Source organism: Gracilinanus agilis, chromosome 2 (assembly GCF_016433145.1).
Source record: "Gracilinanus agilis isolate LMUSP501 chromosome 2, AgileGrace, whole genome shotgun sequence".
Taxonomy (NCBI): Eukaryota; Metazoa; Chordata; class Mammalia; order Didelphimorphia; family Didelphidae; genus Gracilinanus; species Gracilinanus agilis.
The window spans coordinates 311,748,664-311,762,386 of record NC_058131.1 but is presented as its reverse complement, the minus strand read 5'-3'; the positions used below and the strand labels follow the sequence as shown (position 1 = coordinate 311,762,386).

Here is a 13,723-nt window from a genome sequence, read left to right as displayed (position 1 = left end):
TTTCCACAGAAATTATATTGTTTAGCCATATTTCTCCTTCTTACATTTGATATGAATGGACAGAATTTGAATCCTCTGAATCTACATCTGGCACTCCTTGCATTATACTATTCTTCCTTCTAGCTGACCTCCCAAGATGAAGAATCATGCTTCCTTTGATCATAGCTTCTCTTTCTACAATCTCACAAACCATTCCTTTAAAACCTGTTTTCTAATTTTGTCATGAATAGAGGTCAATTTCACTGGCCAATAGTTCTTTGATGTTTCTTCCTTACCTCCTCTTTTTTGTTGTTTTTCAGTTTTTCAGTGCTTTCTGACTTTTCATGATCCCATTTGGGATGCAACCTTATCAGATCATAATGCAATAAAAATAGTTATTAGTAAGAGTGCATGGAGAGGCAAACAAAAAACTAATTGGAAATTAAATAATATGATTCTCCAAAATAAGTTAGTGAAAGAACAAATCATAGAAACAATTAATAATTTCATTGAAGACAATGAGAATGATGAGACTTCTTACCAAAATCTATGGGATGCAGCCAAAGCAGTTCATTTTTTTCTTTTCTCTCTATCCCTTTAGCCATCTACTATCTGCCATCTTGCCATCTGCCTACTCACCATCTGCCTACTCCCAGTGACTCACTTAGACCAGCATCCTCCACTTTGGACCTGGACTTTGGTACCCTGGACCTCTATACTCTATACCCCTATCATTGGGGAATTCTCACTGTGGAGCCCAATTGTCTTGGTTTGTGGCCGAATGAGTACAAGCTACTTTAAAATACATAGTTGGCCCTAGACCCTATTTCTCTCTCACATCCAATCCAGCTATTGATCCAAGGTATCTCATCATCTGCCTGCTGACAAACATACCTTCTTTCTTCTCCCACCTCTTGCTCTAGGCACAGTAAGCAAGACATTCCAATGATAACATTGCTTCTGGAAAGGGCATGTCCATTGGCTGCATTATACAGGAACTCACCATCCTTGTGACTCCCCAGGCCAAAATTCTTCCTCAGCCACCCTGTTCTATATGTATTGTCTTCCCCTGATAGAACTTAAGCTCTTTGAGGTCAGAGACTCTTTGTTTTTCCATCCTGTTCATAGCACAGTTCTCAACATACAATCAGTGCCAAATAAATTTTTTAATGAATTTATTCATTCCTACTCCAAAGATCATTTTCTTTAAAACAGAACGCAGAAGGAAAATAAGAGTTGAGTAATTTAACCTTATCACTCTTATCATTTATCATTCTCTTATCCATCTCAAGCTGGAGTCAAAACTCTTTATCTAGGTACAACAGATAATGTTGAATGTGAAGTCAGAAAAACCCGAGTTCAAATCTGACCTCAGACACTTACTAGGTGTGTGACACTGGACAAATCATTTAATCTTTCTGCCTCAGTTTATTTGTAAAATGGGAATAATGATAGCATCTTCCTCAAAATGTTATAAGGTTCGAATATTTGTAAATGTCTTAGCAAATGTTTTGTACATTGTAGGTACTTAATAAATGCCCATTCCCCACCCCTCTTCCCAGCATTATCCTCTTGCTTCCAGCATAACTAAGAACCACCTTTTTGCTGTACTTAGTATTTCTCACCATCCTCAGTTCATACTGGGTTTGAACCCTTCTGATGCTGTTCTATGAGAATTGTGCTACTCCTTTGTATCCATCTTTAGTTATTTGCCTTAGTTTCCACCTATTAAATATGTATTTTTAAAATATCTGAGTTGTTCAATGAATTCTTTGTGCAGTCACATTAATCTCTTTATACAACTTTCTATTCTTCTGCTTATCAGAATCAATTCTGCTTGTGTCTTCAGAATTTCATTTTTAAGAACTTTCTTCCAATTCCATTGGCCCAACTCCTGCAGAATATTAGTCCCCTAGGGCCTACCTAGCTTTGCTTTGAACTCTTTAAATTCATTTTCTTGCCATCTGGGGTCTATGTCAGACTACGCCTGCCTTTTCTCTCCTCTAATATGAACTAACCTACAAAGTTCCTGGCACTTTTGGTTTAGTAACCCTTTCAGCTGCCAAAGCACCAGCTCGCCTATGAGTGCTAGTCTAGGCAAGGGGCATCTTTCACTTTCTAGTTTTGTCATATGTGGTTCGTTTGACTGAGCTCTTTCTTTTTTCATGATTCTGTATCTTAGTTAGAAGATTCTACATCCCATCGGCATAACACCTCTCTAACTTCTCCATGTCAATTAAAAAAACTTTTGGTGACTCCCACCTGCTTACTGCTTACTTTATATTAACAAGTTATGTTTGGGAGCAGCTAGGTGGATTTAAAGTCAGGCCTAGAGAAGGGAGGTCCTGGATTCAAATCTGGCCTCAGACACTTCCCAGCTATGTGACTCTGGACAAGTCACTTGATTCCCATTGCCTACCCTTACCACTCTTCTGCTTTGGAGCCAATACACAGTATTGACTCCAAGATGGAAGGTAAGGGTTTAAAAAAAGTCACAGTTTGCATCTACTCTACTTTTAAGCTACTTTTGAGCATCAGTAGATGTTTAGAAAATTATAATACTGAATCCCTGTAGCATCACCCCTTAGATCTAGTTTTCCGATTTACTGCCTTGTCTAATTTCCTCTGTCCAGGTGGCCTGTAGTATATCATGATGACAATACCATTTCTTTCTCCCTTCTTTCAACCATATACCTCCACCATGTTCTCTCCTCCCCCACCTTAGGTTTTTGGATTTCCTCACATGAGGCTATCTTCTTAATTTATAATGGGACTTCAGCAGTCAGCCATTTAATTTTATATATTGCTCCTTTAACGGGATCCAATGCATTTGGATATAGACATCTGAGGCAATAGGCTTTTCTTGATGGCTTTTTTGGGGAATATTGTCTTCTAGAAATCAGTCAGATCTTTTCTTCTTTTTTACTTCTCATAATGTACCTACTACTCTTTTCGAAACTAGGCTTGGCTGTTCTTTGTGGGTGGTTGTCTCTCTACCAATCCCTTTTTATCTTAAAGCCCTCCTGATCAGATTTGTAAGATGCCAGGAAAATGTGCTTTTACCAATCTGTTTTCCAAGTATTCTTTTCTTGGCCAGAAACTTATTCCCATATTTTAATATGTTGTCCAAGAAATTCTTATCTTATTCTCATACATCATCTTTTTAGCCAGTTGTTCTTTTTCCAAGTAGTCCTTTCTTTTCTGAATTCCTGATCTTTAATTGGCAGTACTGTCTTATTGAAAACACCTTCTGTGCCCCTATAGTAGGGATTTTCAAATTAACAGTCCTTGAACTTGTTATTAAAAATATATATTGATAATTATTTCAAAAAATTGTGTTTTTTTAATCCTCTGTATTTTATTTTTAGGGCTTTAAAATATTGTTTTGAGGAGTCCATAGGCTTCACTTGACTGCCAAAGGAAACCCTGACACATGTCAAAATCCTTAGTCGGAGGTTAGTTCTTCTTTTTAACCCTTACCTTCTGTCTTAGAACTGATACCAGGTATGGTTTTCAAGGCAGAAAGGGGGGAGGGGTTAAGCTGTGCAATGGGGGTTAAGTGACTTGCCCTAGGTCACACAGCTAAGAAGTATATGAAGCCAAATTTGAACCCAGGATCTCCAGTTTGGGCTCTCTATCCACTGAGCCAGATAGCTGTCCCTCTCTAGGTTATTAGGTGATATCACTTAGCCCCATGTAAATCATCAGGATTGGATTGTGGTTTTCAAGTTGACTAATGTTAGGAGGCTCTCCATCACATCCTGGATACATGATCCAGAAGGATAATTGTCTTCTCTTTGTTCATATGGATCAACAAACAGCTTCAGTGGCCTTTCACAGAGTGCTTGTTTCTTCTTCCTTTGACCATCATTGGATGCTCTCTCACCTGATAGTGCCTGAAGATCTCCAGTGATTCCCAAAGTGGGCACTACCGCCCCCTGGTGGGTGCTGCAGCGATGCAGGAAGGTGGTGATGGCCACAATTTTTTGTATTACATTCTATTGAGTTCAAGAAATAGTTTCATAATTTCCAGGGGGTGCCAAGTAATATTTTTTCTGGAAAGGGGGCAGTAGGCCAAAAAAGTTTCGGAGCCACTGATCTATACCATCATTCCTTGGAATCAAGGGACTTTTCCCAGAAGTGATCCATTTCCATCCTTCTCAGAAAGAATCTTATATCTTTTAATAAGCTCCAAATGTTCAGTTATTTCTTCCCTTCTTTGTGTTATGCTTTTCCAGTCTCTGACCTGATACTACTTGAAATTCTTCTCAGCTTCTTCCCATACTTTTTCTTCTTTGTTTTTTTCCTGACACACTTCCTCCACACTTTCCAACACTGCATTCTCTTTGATAACTTTTAAAGGAGAAATATGTTCTTCTAGACTTTTTACCGTCTACTCTACAAAGGAGTTCAGGTTGTAATCTGTGCATTCTTAGCTGTGCTAGCAGAAATATGAATACAGCACATTTTCTTCAGTTTTCTAAAAATTCTTACCTTCTCTACCTTTTTTAAAAAACCCTTTCCTTCTGCCTTAGTATTAATTCTAAGAAAGTGGAGTGACAAAGGCTGGGGGATTGGGGTTAAATGACATGTCCAGAGTCATAAAGGAGTAGGAAGTATCTGACCCCAGATCCTCCTGACTCTGAACCTGGTGCTCTATCCACTATGCTACTTATCTGTTCCTCTTCCATAGCTTCTTGAAGACAGGCCTTCAGTCTTATGACTTCTTTTCAGCTCTTTTGACTAACCCTTGTGCTTAATTGCCATGCTTGTTTGCTACCATGGTGGTTCAATCACAGAGAGCTTCTGAGGGATCTCCTTTCTAGATAGGCAGATCCGATCTGCTCAAGTGCCATTCATTGGCAATTAACATACTCCTGCCATGCCCAAATTCTGAGAAGCAATTAGAAGCCAATTAATAAGGAAGAAGTACTATTATCTACTAGATGTACCCACGCACCCTCATCTCTCCTTGATGATCTCTGGTTATGCCCCTCTTCTTGTCTGGCTGCTTGGCTATCTGGAGTTGAAGTTGGTGTTCAGGTTAAAGCCAGGTTTAAAGTGAGGGTTAAGGTTAGAATTATTCTAGGTTTCAGGCCAGGGTTAAGGGTTAAATCTCAGGCCAAGTTTCCAACAACCAGTATTGCTTTCAGAGGACTGGGTTCTTAGATATCTGCTCTCAGCAGATGGTTTGGAGGTTGATCTTATGGACTAGGATTCTCCACTCCTGGAGCTATCGTCTGAGAACCAATTAAGATGGGTCCTCCAATAATACTTGGTGTCCTCTAGGTTTATACTTGACCATCCTATGGATGTAGCCTCCTTTCATATTGCTTCATCTTCCCTCCTCACTTCTACTCATCTCCCTCATCTTCCCATCTTTCAGAGAGCCTCTGTATATGAATAAGTTACTGGTCATGAATATTCATACAAATATACAGTACGATCAGAGCTTGGCTTGGCCTTTCATTTCCACCTCAACTCTCACAGAGTTTGAACTCAAATTTAACTCCAGCATAATTTGTTCCCCACCACAGTCTGTCCCTGGTATTTTCCTTTCTCTTCTCTCTCCTCCCTTGTCTTATCCATTATCAGCACAGAAATTTTCTGTCTTTCTTCCCATCTCCCAGAAGCCTTTATAGGTGTGGGGACCCATAAGTGGATGATTTTCTATGAAGTTGGTCAATCGATGACTAATTATTTATTAAGTATACTCGCTGTGTGCTAACTGCTATTCGCTGTGCTAAGGCTGGGGCGAGTCTGTGGATAAATGCTTCCTGGGGTGGGTGGCTGCTGGGTTAGGTCAAGCCCCTTAGTTCTCAAAATTATTTTGTTCCTATTCTTTTGGTTGAACCCTCAAATCTCAGGATGATTTTAAATGCCCAGGAAAGAAGGTTATTTCTGAAAGCTGAAGGGTGATGCATCACTGAAAACTCCCCATTGCCCGGGTTGTATTCAGGATCCTATTCTTGTGTCTAGATCAACATTCAGCAACCTTTTTGGCAGTGAGAGCCATAAACGCCTGAGGAAGGAGGAGGATGGAGGTGGAAGGTGCTGGAATATGGGGCAGGGGCTGAAGGGCCCCCTGGGGCACATCCTGGGGCTCTGCCCGGACTGGCCGGTCGGGAGGTGGAGCCAGATATGGCTCAAGAACCATACGTTGCCGACCCCTGGTCTAGATGGTCAAGCCCTCTTTTCTGGGAAAGCAACTTTTGTATGCTGATGGGCAATGAGAATTTTCTGAAATCGGCAAGTTTTTTGTGTGTGCTCAGGTTTAGTGGTTGTTTGTTGTGTTGTGGATGACACATGTGTGTGTAGTTGTTGGTGGTACTATTGTGCACTGATGGAGTATTTTGTGTGGTTCCTGGTGTTGATGTGTAATGGAGTACTTCTAAAGGAAATATGTCTTTTCACCATACCTTTTCCATAACACTTGGTGCCAATGGAAGGATAAGCAAGCCAATGATGATTTCTCCCAGCTCAAAGAGTCTTGGGATAAGCTCAGAAAAATCGTCCTAAAGGAAGTAAGCCAGGTGGCTTAGTGGATTGAGGGCCAGCTCAGAGATAGAAGGTCCAGGATTCAAATCTGACCTCAGATACTTCTTGGCTGTGTGACCCTAAGCAAGTCACTTAATCCTCATTGCCTAGCCTTTACTGCTCTTCTACTTTGGAACCAATACATAGTATTGATTCTAAGACAGAAGGTAAAGGGTTTTTTTTAAACTATCTTAAAAAATCCAATATCTATCAGTAAAGCAAATAAGCTCGGACCCTGGCTATATCACTGGCTCAGTGACAGGGCACATGGTGCTAAGGAGGAGCTTCAGGTCAACACTCACATCCTTAAGCAATATATATCCAGTGACATGTCCTGCTAAAGTGGTACCTCATAGTAGTACACATGGTAACACCATCACACAGTGATACATACAGTCAGTTATACCCTTACCACCTGCAATTCAGAACCCTGGCTGACACCTGTGAACCTCTATCCATTGAGCTGACCCAAACATCTTTGAGAAAATAGTGGGCCTTTTTGGGGACCACACAGGGATCCAGAGACCCAGTTGTCTGCAAAGGATGAGAAGGAGCTTTGTGCATTGGGATAGTAATTCCATTCCCCTGGATGCATGTACCACAGAGTAAATTATGGGATGGGGTATGAGCTTGAGCTTGAGTTTGGAATAGCCGCACTAGATGAATGAGATCTGCGTGGCCTGAAGTATCTATCTGGGGGTAGAAGGAAGGGCTGAACAAAAAACTTGAAAAACTACTTGAAAAACATGTGCTTTATTGAGAACCCAATTCCACAGGGATCTCTGCCTGCAGAGCCAAAGGAAAACGGAATATGGGATCTGAGAATTCCCTCCCCACCTCCCCACCTGCAGAGCCTCAGCCTCCGATTCCTCCAGTCTCAGACCCCTCTGGCTCATGGTTCCTTGAGCTCTCCAAGAACCCAGCTGGTCGGGACACCATGGGGCTGTGCCTTTACAACTGCTACCTCAAACCCAAACTGCACTCCAGGGGCTTCACTGTTAGCCTTAGACAAAAACAGGGGCTGAGTTCCCTGCCCTGCATGGCTCCCTGATGTGCTTACTCACAAACTTCTGCTGCTATCACTTAGTTCACAGATGAATATAGCCACGGCACCGATGTCTGAAAGGGAACTAGAGCTCCCACAATCTTTCTGTCTTGGACACAGTCTCCATAGACAAGTCTTTCTGGGAAGGGCAGGTGTTCTGGGAAACACCAGCTCCCAGAATGAGGGAATACAAAGAGTGTTTCTGGGAATGCCAGCTCCCAGAATGAAGAAACATAGTCCTTCCAGACCAGGTCCTACATGAGACCCAGACCCTGCCCCTGAAGCAGGTCCAACCCAGACCCTTTGCCCTTCCACCTCAGCCGTCAATACAGGTCATCGAAGGGCTTGGAGTAGTTGAACATCAAGTAATCCATGTAGTAAAAGTCATAGGTGCGCTGTCTCTGTAGGGGCGACAGCTGGGCAAAGTAGTGGTGGGCGATCCTCGTGGTCGTCCGCTCCTCGTTTGAATGCCTGTCTTTGAACCTGGGGAAGGTCAGGTTCTGGGGGGCACCGATGAGGCGCAGGAAGAAGTTGGCATCTTCCTCCATGCTCTCAAACTTGCCCACAAAGTCATAGTCAATGAGACAAGGGCTGCACAGTCTATTGACATGGTCCCAGTGAATGTCCATGCCCACCGGCCGATGCACATCCAGCAGGTACTGGATGAACTCGGAGAACCTCACCCCCGAGCCCGTCCTTAGAGCCTCCCGGGTGGCATTCATCCGGTACCGGGCAAGAATGGCCTTGCCAAAAACTGGGTGATAGTAGCTATTGGGGTGCTCAAATTTGTCTCGGAAAGCAGAGACCAGCCTCTCAAAGGGTTCCCGGATGAACAGCATCTTGGTGTAGGTGTTGAGGCGGTGGGAAATGCCCTGGCGGTCGAAGCCGTCCAGCCTCTTCAGAGTGTTGCCATAGTGGACGGTGTTGTGCTGGATGTCCCTGGTGGAAGAGGCCAGCCCGCTGAGGACCATCAGGACCCGTTTCCAGTTGGAGCAGCCAGCCTTTGGCACCTCGCAGTACAAGACTCGGGATTTGTCCTCCACAAAGATGCGGGACACGTGGTAGGGCGTGACGACCCTGCGACTGTTGCTCTTGTATTTGGCGCACGTGTCTCTCATGATCCTCTTTCGCTCATGCTGCACCTGGTAGAGGCGGCGCCAGTGACCCTCGGGGGCTCCCCCTTCCTGGGGGCCCAGCTGAGCCAGGGTGACGGTGGAGCTGTTTAGAGCAATGACAATGGGTGTCTTCTTGATGAGAAGCCTCCTCCGGCGCTGCCGGAGCTGGACGCGGCCACCCTCTGGCCCAGGCTTTGCCTGGTCTCTCACCAGAAGCACCAGGCCATTTAGCTGCTGCTCCTGGCTCCGTGCCCCTGGGCCTGGGGAGCCCTGGGGAGCCACCCTTGCCAACGCTCCGGCTTTATGCCCCGTCACTTTGCCATCCTGGCTGCTGCCTGTTGGACAGTCCTGGGAGGAGGGGGAAGAGAAAAAAGCAGTTAAAAGGGCCCTTGGGCCTCAGTGACCCATAACAAAGCATCCCACAGGCTCCTTCCATCATCCTGCCTGCTTGGGTGAGGAGTCACAAAGGCCTCATGTTCATTACTTTACTCATACCGGCCCTTCCGAGCAATAGTCAAGAAGACTGGCCGCTCCCATAACCGAACAGCACGGCAGCCTCAGCCCCCATCACTGAGCTGCATGTTTCTAGGGGGAAGCGTGAGTGTCTGATCCTTACTGGTCATGGAACTCTTGATGAACCTCAGGGTCCTCTGCCAGAGAGGAGGATAACACATGTACTACCTATTTCATGCGGCCCTTTGAGGGAAGTTTTACGAAGCTTAAAGCAGAAAGGGAATGGGAACTAGTTTTGTTTTGTTTTTTTTTTTTTTTGAATGGGAATTATTAATTAGAGGATCATGAAGGGTTTGGAAGGGCACTTCTTGTTCAGTCATTTCAGTCCTGCCTGACTCTTCATGACCCCATTTGGGGTTTTCTTGGCAAAGATAGTGGAGTGGTTTGCCATTTCCTCCTCCTGCTCATTTGCCACATGAGGAGACCGAGGCAAACAGGGTTAAGTGACTTGCCCAGGGTCACACAGTTACTAAATGTCTGAGGCCAGACTTGAGCTCAGGAAGAGGAGTCTTCCTGACTGGAACTCTATCCACTGCCCTGAAGGGGAACTTAAGAGATCATTGGCCCAAACTGCTCATCTTACAAACAAACATGGCTCTTTCCTGTCTTTCCAGTCTTCTTACCTAAACGTTAGTCTCTTTCACTTATCCTATGATCTAGCTACACTGGGTTTTGTTGTTCACAAAAATAAAAATAACAACAGCTAGCATTCCTATGCTTTGAAATTTGTAAAACACTTTACACATATTATCTCTTTTTATCCTAACAGCAGTTCTGGGAAGCCAGTACTATTGTAATCTCCATTTTACTGATGAGGAAACTAAGGTAGACAGAATGACTTGCTCAGGTTCATACAGCTAGGAAGGGTCCAAGAACTGATTTGAACTCAGCACTTCTTGTGATGCACTAGCCACTAAACCAACCAACTGTCTATCAAACATAACACTTCATTGCTAGAATCCATGCCTTCTCAGCGACCATGTCCCATGTGTAGAAAGCTTATTTTCCTCATCTCCAGGCTTCCCTACCTCCCTTCAAGACTCAGCTCACATCTCATGCCCAGCAAGGGCCCTTTCTTGGTAACTCTGAACCCTCGACCTACCTTAGCCCTTACTGCTAGTTCCTGTCCTCTGAGATTATTTCCCATTTATAATTTTTAAAAGTTTTATCTTTATTTTATTTTAATAACACATTTATCCATAAGTTGCCCAAATTAATATGATTTGTGTTGTCTCCTTCCTGTCTTCCCTTTCCACTCTTGGAGTTGACAAGCAACTCAACCTGGGTTATACACTTATTATCACTCAAAGATTTTGAATGATAATACATGTATAACCCAGTGGAATTGCTTGTCAGCTCCAGGATGGGAGAAGGAAGAGAGGGGGGGAGAGAACATGAATCATTAACTATATTAAATAAATATAAATCAAATTAAAAAATAAAATTATACTAAAAAACATATTTCTATAGCATTCATTTTGTATATACATTTTTTGCCAGTTCTTTCCCCCCTTAGAATGTGAGCCCCTTGAAGGCAGCACCTATGTCGTTGCCTTTCTCTGTATCCCCAGCTCTTAGTGGAATCTCTAGCATCTAATAAGTGTTCACAAGTCCTGGGGGACTGATTGAAACAACCTTTCCAAGGTCAAATATGGACCTCGTATCTGAATTCAGGAACACAACTGGGATTTGAATCTAGACCTTCTGAGTGAAAATGAGGCAAACTGCCCTGCTCTCTCAGCCTGTGTCTTCTTTTGGGGGCAGGTAGAAATAGGAACTTCCATTTTACAGCTGGGGAAACTGATGTATACAAAAGAAAATAATTCTGTCATGTTTATCTTGATTAACATCTTGTTTCTTGTCTCTGATGCTAATAAGCTTATGAGTTAACATGGAAGACAGTAAGCTAAATTGTCATGGAGACAAAGTGGGCCGACTGAGGGGACCTTCCACCCCAGGCTCCGAGTGTCCTGACACCCCATCCTACCCAGGACCCTGTGGATGGCTGCCTGTGCTAGAACAAGATCCACTGGTGGCTGCAATTGCCCAGGGAGCCACTAGGTGGAGCGGTCTCACTAGGATCCTGCCAGCTCCCTTACCTGCTGGTTTCTCAGGGTCCCCCCCCACCAAGATTGACAGCCTCTATTAGTGGGACTTAAAGCAGCTGTGGATGAGGAAAGGGGAAATTCATGGCTCAGAAAGGCTCTCACTACTTTCCCCTGGCAGCAGCAAAACTTACGTTTCGGTGGCGTTGAGCATTATACTTTACTCCTGAAAAGAGAACAAAGAAAAGAACATGATTATCAGGGCATCCCTCCCTGTCGGCTCTGTGTGTGCATAGGGGTACGGGAGCCTCTGGACACGAGTGAGCAGACTCCGTCTCTACCCTTTGTCCAAGATGAGGCCCCATTTATAAATGGCTGAAGCGATAGGGGGGCTGGCTCCCTCCACCTCCACTGCTACTAGAGGAAGGGGACCCTGCACAGCCACTGGGCTTCCAGATACCTAGGTAAAGTTGCTGGCCATCCTCCCTTAGTCTTTACTGCTTCCAAAGAGAAGAAATATGAGGTCCATGACCAAGAGAAATCCAAGTGGCTATTTCCATCAGATAATGTGCTTTTTTTTTTTTTTTTTTTTTTTTTTTTTTTTTTTTTTTTTTTTTTGTGGCTGTTTTCAGACAACACGGGGTATGATGAAAGATCACTAGTCCTGGAGTATGAGCCTGAACTCTGACAATTACTAGCTCCACAACCTGCCGAAGTAAACTGAGCCTCAGTTTACTCATCTATAAAATGGAGATAATACTTATACTCCTTCCCTCCTAGAATTGTTATGAAGGGAAATGTTTTGTAAAAAGCAGAATACTACGGTTGTCTCTACTATTATTATTATTATTATTAAGGGATGAGATCAGACCTCTGATCCTATCTCTTAATGTCACACGTGAGCCACTTTTATATTTACATGTCTCAAACCATTTGTATCTTACATGAATATTGACCTTGCCTCAAAGGACCATAAAGGCTCAAACAGTTTTCACACACTCTCAATCCTGCAATACAAGCTACTTAGCTTTCTCTCTCTCTCTCTCTCTCTCTCTCTCTCTCTCTCTCTCTCTCTCTCTCTCTCTCTCTCTCTCTCTCTCTCTCTCTCTGTATGTATATATACTAAGAAGCTTAGCCCCATTGTAAAGGGAGTTCAAATCCTCTACTCCTAAGACTGGTTAGAACAAAACCATGAAAAGAAGCTCCCTTTCCCTTAGGTGCAGCCTCATCTCCCCAGTTATTTTTTCTTCGTCGTCTAGATCAGCCTTCTGGGTTGTCAATCTGTATCTCCACCTCCTACCCAGCTCTCCTCCTATACACACTGGGGTTATTTGAATTTCCATTTTTGCTCATCCTCTTTCTCCTTCTGGGAATACCTTTCCCTCTCCGCTTCCCTGCCTATCGGAACTCTAGACATCCTTTGAGGTTCAGCTACTCCAATGCTTAGCCATTTCTTTCTCCTCTGACCTCATATTATCTCTTCTGCCTTTATTATGTTTACCTTTTCATGCATGCATGGATGATTGGCTTCCCCAGCTAAGCCAGGAGTTTCATAAGAGCAGGCACTGTTTTTCTGTCTGTAACCCCATGGGTGCCTTTAGAACAATGGGCCCCAAATAAAAGCTTATTAATTAAGGGAAGGAGGGACTAAGTACCTCCTGGATTTTGGAGCCATTCTCTTTGCTCCCCTGGTGCTATTCCTCTCATGCTAGGAACACAGAAGTTGCTTTATATACCTGGGATCCATGTTAGAGGCCACTGGGGCTGAAATTGAAGTCCAAGGGCATCTTCCAAAGATCATAACTAATTGGCTTTTGGAGGAAGACTCAAGAGGGCAAGGGTAAAGACTACATTAGAGAGAAGAGGAGGAAGACTCTTTAGGATTACAGGAGCATAGGAAAGAGAGCTAGAAATCTTTGAGATCATTGAGTCTAATTTCTTTACATTGCAAATGGGGAAACTAAGGCACAGAGTGAGAAACTGAGTTTCTCAAGGTAACACAGGTAGCAAGTATAGAACTAGAATTCAAACTCAAGTCTTCCAACCCAGTTTTTTTCCATGATACCATGCTATAATCTGAGAGGTGGGCATCCATGAAAAATCAGATCTCCTGACTTGGTTCTATAAGGAGTAATTTCTCAAGATCAGAGTATGGTAAATGGACCCATTACCATCACCAGCATCATGACAATCACCATCACTATTTTTGGCATCATGATCATCACCTTTGCCATTATCATCAGTAGTAGTGGTGGCAGCATCATCAGCACCACAAATGATCATCTCCATTATCACCATCAATATCCCTTATCTGCATCATCAGCCCCTTCACCATTGCTACTATCCATAGCAACCTTGCTATCATGGGCTTCTCGTACATAATGACTCCCAGGCCTGTGGTGTTTCTTCTGGCAACAGCATAATTACAGATCTCTTCAGCGAAAGCCCTTGTTTTACAGCTCTGATTGCTACTATAGTCATCGGCTCAC

General features: G+C 43.5%; 1 protein-coding gene across 1 annotated transcript; it reads right to left on the bottom strand.

Annotated features, from left to right (window-relative positions):
- Window positions 1–7,273: 7,273 nt before the first annotated feature.
- Window positions 7,274–13,523, bottom strand: CHST8 (carbohydrate sulfotransferase 8). The gene is made up of 3 exons (XM_044659734.1): window positions 13,406–13,523; window positions 11,429–11,460; window positions 7,274–9,024 (listed from the first exon to the last, which is right to left on the bottom strand). Exons 1-3 carry the CDS (start codon window positions 13,521–13,523, stop codon window positions 7,885–7,887), a joined length of 1,290 nt encoding a protein of 429 aa, XP_044515669.1. The 3' UTR covers window positions 7,274–7,884.
- Window positions 13,524–13,723: the final 200 nt, after the last annotated feature.

Coding starts and splice junctions, on each gene's coding strand:
- CHST8 (XM_044659734.1), bottom strand. CDS start 13,523: ATGGAGATGATCATTTGTGGTGCTGATGATGCTGCCACCACTACTACT. Junction 11,461..13,405: donor TTGTCATGATGCTGGTGATG/GTAATGGGTCCA, acceptor TTCTCTTTTCAG/GAGTAAAGTATAATGCTCAA. Junction 9,025..11,428: donor ATGCTCAACGCCACCGAAAC/GTAAGTTTTGCT, acceptor CCCTCCTCCCAG/GACTGTCCAACAGGCAGCAG.